At 54.1% G+C, this 9,661-nt stretch overlaps 1 protein-coding gene across 2 annotated transcripts in view; it reads right to left on the bottom strand.

Annotated features, from left to right (window-relative positions):
- Positions 1-688: 688 nt before the first annotated feature.
- SLAMF8 (SLAM family member 8) overlaps positions 689-9,661 on the bottom strand; it is an 11,727-nt gene continuing 2,754 nt past the window's right edge. The window contains exons 2-6 of one of the 2 annotated variants that reach the window (XR_009406696.1): positions 8,454-8,762; positions 4,931-5,236; positions 4,746-4,850; positions 2,836-3,929; positions 689-2,709 (exon numbers count right to left, since the gene is read on the bottom strand). Coding sequence is in view for 1 of the 2 variants with exons in the window: in XM_059413548.1 (XP_059269531.1) it covers positions 3,865-3,929; positions 4,746-4,850; positions 4,931-5,236; positions 8,454-8,762 (785 nt within the window). In the remaining variant the exon portion in view is untranslated. Of the gene's footprint in view, positions 3,930-4,745; positions 4,851-4,930; positions 5,237-8,453; positions 8,763-9,661 lie in introns of both variants that reach the window. The other variant, XM_059413548.1, reaches the window with a different exon arrangement.

Here is a 9,661-nt window from a genome sequence, read left to right on the forward strand (position 1 = left end):
GTATCCCTGCCACTTGCCACGTGCTCGGCCTGCTCCCCCGTCCCTGGCAGACGGGGCCCACGCAGACCACGGCACAGCCCGAGGGGAGGCACCCGCTGAAACCTTCCCGGGTCTGGGGTTGGGGGCGCGGCGCGGCTCTGGAGGCCTCCCCTCATGCTGCAGCGGCAAAGCTGTGGGGAGCCGCAGAGTCAGACCTGGAAGGAGACGGTGCTTGCCCTGAAGGCCAGTTACTGACCAAGTGTTGATTAACCAAACAGGTGCTGCTTCTGAACCAAGATGGGAGGGATGTTTCCCAGAGATGTCGTTTGCCAAAAAAGTTTTTAAAAAGATTATTTATTTATTTGAGAGAGATCGTGTGAGCAGAAGCAGGGGGAGGGGCCGAGGGAGAAGCAGACACCCCCGCCGGGCAGGGAGCCTGATGTGAGGCTCCATCCCAGGACCCTGAGATCATGACCTGAGCTGAAGGCAGACGCGTCACCAACTGAGTCACCCAGGTGTCCCTATGAAAAAAACGTTTTTAAACAAGGCCCTGGGTATTCCTGTCTCTACTGATGAAAACAAACACGTCTGTCTCACCCTCGCCTTTTGCTACGCCCCCTCTCCATTCTCGCTGACGTCACGTCTCGTGACCCCGACGCCCTCGCTGCTCTTGCTTTCATGCTTTGCACAGAAGGACAGGTACAAAGGCTCGTGTTCAAGGAAAATTTAATGAAAGCAGAGAAAAGCAAAAACAGAGGGACAGGGTTCTGGTCTGACCGTGAGCCAACTGGAAACAATGGTGGAAGGGTCATCACGGGAGGAATCTGACTCCCAAACAGACAGGGGTGCTCCCGGCTACGCTAAGCCCAGGGACATGTGCTGTGAAGACCCCAGGGTCCCACGTGCGGTGGCCCCAGGCCCCCTCTCGGATCTTCCCCATTCCACTCTCCCCCACCACGCCCTCTCTGTTTTCACCAGCCAGCCTGGCCTCCACTCTATTTTTTAAAAAAATTTTTTATTAAGATATACTGTATTATTAGCCGCAGGAGTACAGGTCCACTCTATTTTTTGAAAACACTAACCGCGCTCCCCCTCCGGGGCCTTCGCACCTTCTGGTCTCCAGGCTAGTCCCGCCACCCACGCCACGGTTCTCTCCACCGCCTTTATGAGACAGGCTCCCTCTCCCCGACGCATTATTTTCTAGACTCTTACTCTGCTTTCTCTCCTTACGAGAACCCGTCAAATCTGACACACACTTCCTTGCCTATTGCGTTTCCAGCGTATAAAGTCCATGAAGGAAGGACATTGTTTCACTCACTTCTGGTTCCCCAGGGCCTCAAGCTGGACCCAGCGCACGCCGAACCGTCCATCGATCCTCGCTCTGTGCGAACGTCGCACCATCAATCCCAATGCTTGCCACACAGACCCTGCTCTCTCAGAAGCATTCTGAGTTTTCTGGTGGTGGTGGTGGGGTCATTCGTCTAGTCCTTGACAGGGGAATCACGAGGGGTGGGAAGAACCACGTATTCCAGCAGCACGGATCCACTTAAAAAGCCCGGGTGTGCCGCCCCATCAAACCACTTCATAAAGTCACTAAGAGGGAACTCGTGGAGGGAGCACTGTAGGCCCCATTCCACCCAGAACTGCTCTGATCTGACGTGGGGCCCAGGGGACGAAGGGAAGGAAGGAAGGAGTTAGCGTGTGTGTGTTTGTCCACAGAGTCCCCACGGCTCCTGGCCAGGTCCCCGGCTTTCTCTTTCACATCATTTTGAGGGACCGAGGACAGCTTTGCCTACGAAGCCAGTGGCCCCAGGGACAGCCTCCAGGTGACAGGAGGAGGCAACACCGGTTGCCAGGTTGGGGGGTCCGGTGCACAGGACAGGAGGACTTGGGGGAAGGTGAGGGGGGAAAGCGGGCACAGGTAAGGCAGGAGGAAAAGACGAAGCCTGGAGAGCAGTTGTGGACTGAGCAGAGCCAGAAGGTAGGGAGATCCCAGAATGAGCTGACTAGGTGAGGGGGGTTGTGAATCTAGAGGCCGACTGACCATTTGATGAAGGTGAAGTGACTGCCCAGCTCCTGGGGGACGGAGGGGAGACCCTAGCCCAGGACTGACCTCCCGGGCGGAGCGATGGGAACTGTCCTGGGAACACACCTCACTCCCTGCCTCTGTTTCTTCAAGGCCGCCTTCCTCTCTAGTACCAAGCCTTGAGGGAGGTCCCAGAAAAGAATCGGGGTGCACCAGGGTGGGAGTAATGTGAACTCGCCAGCCACGTACCCCCAAGTCGAAGTTTCCAAAGGCGAAGTCCCAGAGTTTTCCCAGACAGAACCACTGATTGGCAGATGCTGTTTCAGCCTCAGCACCTTCACTGAAGCCGGGATGGCCACGATCACAGCTTCCGTCCCACATGCTGCTCTGAGACAGGGACCTTGGCCGGCTTTGCACGGAGGGGTGGAGCCTTTGTCTCTTCCCCGTGAGCATGGGGGCATCTTCCGCTCGTGCATCTGAAAATAGTGTAGCAGATTCTACCAGGCCTCCGCCTCTGTTCCCTCCGCACTTGGCACTTGTTTTCTGCTCAGCTGTTCTGGCTCCTCACCCTCTTGGCCTCAGGCAGAGGCCCTCAGGCTGAGCTGCTTTTCTTGAAGCCGTGCAAGAGCTTTCTGTTGGCTGCGGAAAATTTAATACCTCTTTTGTGGTCGCTGTGCTGGACAGAGCAGAGAGGACCTCAGATCCTGCAGGAGGCACAGTGGTGGGCAGAGATGGTGAAAATGTCATTCGCGAGGTGTTACCTGCAAAATGGCCCCCACCCCAACCAGGCTATGTCAACCATCTCTTGATTGTCTCTACCTGTGAATTACCTTTGAGGGGCTACAAGGTCAGACGACCTGATAGTCCTTCATGCTGGAAAGAGAATCCTGTCCCCTGCCTCTCACCTTCATCCATTTCTAGATCTTTTCTTACGAGAATGTCTCAGGCATCAAGAAACATCAGGGTCTCAAACTACACGGGCTGGGCTGGGGCCGGAGCTGGAAGGGGATGGTTCAGAGTTTCTCTGTTAGTTCAGATGTCTAGTGTCTTTTAGCGTCTGGGACCCAGACTGGAGGCAATCCTTTGGTGCCAGTTAGTTAACACTTGCTGTGGTCTGCGAGGGCTGCCGTAACAGGATATCACAGAATGAGTGGCTTCAACAACAGAAATTTATTTTCTCATAGTCTTGGATGCTCAAAGCACAAGACCAAGGTGTTAGCAGGTTAAGTTTCTTCTGAGGCCTCTCTCCTTGGCTTGTAGATGTCTTCCTTCTCTCTTTGTCCTTCCATGGCCTTTTCTCTGTGTGTGCATCCCTAGTGTCTCTTCCTGTTTTACAAGGACACCAGTCATAAGGGATTAGGGCCCATCCCAATGACTTCATGTAATTTTAATCTTCTCTTCGAAGTCCGATTTCCAAATACAGTCCTATTCTGAGAGATTGGGGATTAGGACTTCAACAAATGGACTTTGAGGAGACAACTTCTGTCTGCAACAATACTTCGTGAACCATGGTGGGGGTGGTGAATGCTTAGGACCATCAACGTCCCTGTGGGTCCTGGAGAACTTCACGTGTCTTGGAGGGGATGGTCTGTTATCTTGCCCGAAGCAGAGCCAGGAGCAGGATGGAAGCGGGGATGGGGTTGGGGGGGATGTGGAAGGTTGTGCTAGTGTTTTCTGTTGGGCAGCTCCCAGTGCAGTAGCTGTCTAGGCTGCTCCCAGAGGTGGGACAGAAGTCTCAGTGGAAGCAACAAGGCCCATGGTGGATTCCAGATACCAACGTGTTCCAGAGCATCATGGGCTTGGGCAGTGGGCTTCCTGATGGTCCAGGCAACAGTTTATGTCTGCCTTCATCCAGAACCCTACACAAGGGGGTTCTCTGTCTCTGGAGTCACTCTGTCATTACAGACGTCCTTCTGCTTTTTCCCTGGCAAAGAGATCAGAAAGTTACCCAATGATATCTGGACTCTTAGCATCCTTGGCTTGGCCTGAAGCCATCCCAGACAGCCTAGGGTGGACATCTCCACAAAGCCCAGGTCTGTGGGGTGTTTCTGTCAGGGGCAGGACATCCTGAGGTTGAGGGAAGGGCTAAGCAGGAGGGCCAGTTCAGAATCCAGCCACACCTCTGAGTTTCCCTGCTCTCTTCTCCTTGAGAAGGAGGCCTCATAAACCCCTAGCCAGAAAGTTTCTTCCTTCAGAGGCATTTCCTAGGAATGGTAGGCAAGAGTGGGTTGGGATTCATCTAGACTTCCACTCAGCAAACCTTTATCTGTACCAGCGTTGTTCCAGGAACCATTGCTAGTTGCCTGGTGGGGTGGTAAGGCAGCCTTTAAGGGGCGGAGAATTCAGCGGGAGAGTTAAGTGCAGTGAGCACGGTGACTAGGGTAGGCAATGGAGATTAAAGGAAGAACACCCACTCTGCCCAGACCAGGGGAGGAGGTCAGGAAGGCTTCCTGGAGCCGGTGTCCCTTGGAGATTGTGGAGGACAGAGTCACATGAAGAGGTGGGGGGATTGGGTGGGAAACCATGGAGAGGGTGTTCCAGACAGAGATAATGGCATGTGCAAAAGCCTGAAGAAATACATAAGACAAGAGTTCATTTGAAGAACTGCAAATGAGGCTTCACGTAGATGGATCTGATTGGACACCAGAGTAGGAGTCAGGAGATGTGTTGGCAGAGGTAAGGAGAGCAGACCATCTGAAGCCTAAAATGGAGGAGGTCCAGGCACCTGCAGGACTCCTACCTGAGTAGCAGGGGTGCCAGGCAGAGAGGAGACCAGCCAGGGTCAAGAGCAGGGAGACGGGCACCACCACCAGCAGCACATCTTTGTAGGAGGAATTTCCTGGGGCTGGATATGAAGGGGGCAGGTCAGAGAGGGGCTTGATTCTTCACAGTCCCTCCACCACTGGCCCCAGGCCTTTGGCATACCTGCCTCATGATGGCAGCTCTCCCAAGGGGTGACAGTGGCCAAGTCCCAGCTGACAGGGTTAGAGACAATGCAGGAATAGGTCGTGCTCTTGTCTCCTGGTCCCAGTGAAACCCTCAGCACCTGTCCGTCCGTGAAGAGGTCGCTTGGCTCCATACCAAAGTCAATGGTCCCTTCCCGTCGCCAGCTATAGGTTATGTCACTGATGTTGGGGGCCCAACAGGACAGGAACACCTGGCAGGTCTTGGGTGGCTGAGTCTCTCCTGGCACAGCGATGAATACTTGTACTATGGGTCTGGGCACCACATCTAGGCAAGAACAGTGGAGTGGGCATGGGTTACAGTGATGCCGGGGAGGGCATATCGTGCCAGCCCTGGGATCCATGCAGGGTTAGAGGTCACCTCTGACCAGCCCACTCTTGCTCCAGAACATAGTCTGGCTTCCCATTGCCCACAGGACAGAGGCTGAATTCCTTAATCTGGTATTCAAAATCCTTCATGACATAGTTGATGTCAACCTCTGTAGCTGTAACCTCCTGCTGGTCTTACTCACCTACCCTGATTAATTTCCTGTTCTCCCAAGCACGCCATTACTTTCCCATATCCTGGGCGCTTTCATCTGGCTCAGCTGTGCACGTATGTCTTTGTCTTCTCTTCCTCCTAGGAAACTCCTACCAACCCTTCAAGACCCAGCTTGAGCACATAGCTTGCTTTTCAGATCCTGAAGCCTTCCCTGACACCGCAGGCTCGGAAGACTCCAAAACTCTGTCTGTCCTTTGTCTTAGCACTTTCCTCATGACAGGTGATAGGCATCTATTAAATCAGGCAAGAAGACAAACACGTTCCTGGACTATTAGAGCTTACAGTTTGGTGAAGAAGACAGGTGCTGACAAGTGACTGAATAATTAAGGAAATAATTACAAGGGTGCAAACTGCGGGGGAGACCAGGGGGTGGGGGTTCTGTTTCCTTATGTTCATAACCCAGCTCTCTAGGTGCTCAGCCACCTGGATCGGTGAACACATTGGAGTCTTGGCCTCCCTGGCAGAGGCTCGCCTTTTCTGTGTAGGTTGATGAGTAAATCTGAGTCTCCGTGGCAATGGGGGCCAGCGGGAGAGCATTCTGGTGACAACGGGAGGGCTCTGTCTCTGACAGCATTCCAGAGTCAAGCAGAGTAAAACCTCATTAATGCCAGCTCAAGCTGGTGGGATTTGTGATATGGAAAAGGAAAGATTTGCTGGGCACCCTAATAGTATAAACAAAGATTACCGTGTATGCATGTGGGGGGGATATTTACACTACTTAGGAGGACAAGCTGCTTCCAAACACTATCAGGCACAGTAGAAACACCCATTGACATTTGTAGTAACTGATCTGCTAATTCAAATCATTCTTATCTATTGTCAAAGCAGAGCTCCCAAGGACGGCTGCTGGCAGCGTCGTGCAATTAGTTCTAATCATGCTATGTATTTGGAAGCAATAAAACAGCAATTTCCTTAAAATCTGTAATTCAGATGCTGAGAACAAGGCATTTGAGAGCTTAGTGGTGTGGGTGCTGCGTGTGTTATCCCATTCAATGTCCTCATTTCACACGTGCAGCAGCTGAGACTCAGAGCAGGAAGAGGCTCCAGGGCTGCCTGTATGGTTGTGGAGGTTATTCACTGCACAAGGGCCCTGGGCTAAGGGGATAACCAGTGAGGGTGGGGCTGCTGAAATCCAGCCAGTGCTCTGCCTGCCAAGCCATGCAACTGGGTTCCGGGCTGCGTGCATCCAGAACACACAAATAATGGCGTGCTGGCATCCTGAGTGGCTCACAGACAACCTGCTAGCTGCCCCTGGGTTAGTGGTGGGGGTGGTTGGGGTCCTCTCTCCTTCCCGGTTTCCTGACTTTCTCTTCCTCACTGTCTTCCTCTTCCTAGCTGTCACCCCGACTTTTCATTCTTAACACTAGACCTTTTTCTCCCTATTGCCCTACCAAATTTCTGAGGTTTTACTGAAATAGTGATTTGGGGTACCTCGCATTCTTTTTCCAAGCCATTAGGCAGATAAATGAGAGCTAAAAGGCCATTTTTTTTCCCCTTGATCAGCAACAAATATGGTGGAAGGGGAGGCAGTAGAGGTGGAGATAGAGGTGGTGATGATGGAGGTGGTAGACATAGACGTGATGGTGGTGAAGATGATGGTGGAGGTGATGGTGGAGAAAGTGAAGGTTATGGTGTAGGTGGTGGAGGAGGTGATGGTGCAGGTGATGGTGAAGGTGGTGGTGGAGGTGATGGTGGAGTTGGCAGTGATTGTGGAGAAGGTGGAGGTGATGGTAGTGTTGGAGGTGATACTGGAGAAGGAGGTAATGGAGAAGTTGGAGGTGATGGAGAAGGTGGAGGTGATGGAGAAGTTGGAAGTGATGGTGATGGTGGTAGAGCTGATGGTGATGGTGATGGTGGAGGTGATGGTGGAGAAGGTAGAGCTGATGGTGATGGTGATGGTGGAGGTGATGGTGAAGAAGGTGGAGGTGAAGGTGTTGGTGGAGAAGGAGATGGTGGTGGAAGTGGAGGTGGTGGAGGTGGAGGTGATGGTGGAAGTTATGGTGGTAGAGGTGATGGAGAAGGTGGAGATGATGGTGATGGTGGTGGAGGTGATGGCGAAGAGGGTGGAGGTGAAGGTGATGGTGATGGTGGTGGAGATGACAGTGAAGAAGGTGGAGGTGAAGGTGATGGTGATGGAGGAGGTGGAGATTGTGGAGGTGAAGTTGCTGGAAAAATTAGCTCGCCCAGTGCCCGGTGAAGCCAGCCACCCCAGCTGAGGTGTTGACTGGCTGCATGGACGAGTCTGGCAAACCACGGGGAGCAGAAGACCCCCACTGAGCCCCGCCACCCTGCAGGTGGTGAGAAATTAAAATAGCTGTTTTCAGGCAGTAAGTTTTGGGGTGGTTTGTTTTGCAACAATGAATAATTGAGAGCATCCATGAATGTCATATAGTTAAAAGTCTCTACGTCTAAAGAACTCTTCAAAGCAATATGAAATAAACATTCCATGCTTCAATTATGTTTTAATTTTTAGTAAAAAAACATTGTGCCATAGTTTGATTGGCAATATGTTTTTTCTTGTTAGTGTTTTGTCTAACAATGGCACATCTGATAACCTTAGCATTCTGGAGTGTAGGCCAGACCTCCGTCTTGGATGTGTTCCCAGATGCAGTGTATCCTGCCTTTGTGGGCAGCTATGTGTACTACCACTCACGACGCCCATTTGATCAATGAGAAAGGTGAATGCTCGGGAAGCTTTGCATCGTGTCCAAGGCCACGGAGCCTAGAAAGGACCCCGCTGGGATTTGGGCAAGATCAGTGGGTTGGCAAAGCTGGGCTGCCTCACACAAGAGGGCACCTGGGAGTCCCTGAGGAGCTTTCTCAGATGTGTCCCAAATCAGCTGCAAGGCCTGAGGCCAGAGGTCTCCCCAGCTCCCGGGACACAGGACCCCTTTCAGGAACTTTCTTTGTGGGCAGCACACAGTCCAGTGTGGGGCGCACTCACCGTACACCTTGAGCTGCAGGACCTGGGTCCGGGACCGACCGCCCGTGTCCACCAGCAGCACGGAGAAGTTGCCGCTGTCTCCAGACTCCAGCGGCTGGAGCTCCAGGCTGAGGTTGCTGTGCAGCTGGGCTCGGCCCAGGAAGCGGGAGCGGTACAGAGTCTCTGGGGTGCCCCGGAAAAATGTGGCCAGAAGCTCCTCGGAAGGCCAGAGAGATCTCCAGATGGCCTCTCGGACTTGGAAGCCGGAAGGGCGCTCTGCCACCAGCAGCACGGAGCCCCCAACCTGGCCATGCACTTGTGCGCTGGAGGCTGCAGGTGGGAAGAAATGCTGGAAGAACGGAGCCCCACTGCTGCCTGGCCAAGGTTCCTCACCCCTCCCGGGCCACGCTCAGGCACCCAGCTAAGCGCTGCGAAGCACACTCCCTCCACCCGAGCAAGGTACACTGTGCTGGGGGCTGGGAATAACAGCACAAGGGACAGAAGCCTGCGTCTGTGCTCTGGGCGCTCACAGAGGAAGCCCGACTCTAAGCATATTAAGTTAGGACCCACGATGGGGAAGAAGGGATGCCCTGGGAGAGCACACGTGTGGCAACGGCCTTGGGGGCTCCGAGAAGTGGTGAAGCTGAGACCAGGAGGAGAGGGGATCAGACAGGTCAGGTGGAGGAGGGCTGTGCGGAGCAGGGATGGGGAAGCGTGCAAGGGCCTGGAGGGCATCCGGAGCTCCTGGTTCTGGGAACTGAAAGCAGCTCTCTGCAGGGGAGGAAGACGCTGGCCCGAGGAGTGGGTGGGAGTCAGCTCCCGCAGCACCTGGGCTTCGCACTAGAGCCCTGGGGGGGCCTCGCACAGGGTTTAAAGTGAGGGAGTAAGAGGGCGAGATGCCGGTTGGAGAGCCGCACCAGCAGGGGTGTGGGAAACTGGAGCAGGCCGGCCTTCTCCTGTGCCTCGGCCTGCGCCTGCGCAGTGATGGGGGCGGCTGAGATGGGGAGAAGCGGGAGGACCTGTGCAGCCGGTGCGGTCTGGTCCTAGGTGTGGTCTGGGGAGTGACGGCGAAGGCCAGGGAGGGCACCAGGGACCCACAGAGCACTGTTCTCCGTGGTCCAGAGCAGGAGGAGAAGCAGTCGGGGGGATGCTGAGTTTGAGGGCTCTGGGAGGCCTGACTCCCTCGCTGTCCAATGCTGCTCATCGTTGAACACCGCCTGCCTCTCTTG

The sequence above is a fragment of the Mustela nigripes genome, chromosome 10, assembly GCF_022355385.1.
Source record: "Mustela nigripes isolate SB6536 chromosome 10, MUSNIG.SB6536, whole genome shotgun sequence".
NCBI classification, from domain to species: domain Eukaryota; kingdom Metazoa; phylum Chordata; class Mammalia; order Carnivora; family Mustelidae; genus Mustela; species Mustela nigripes.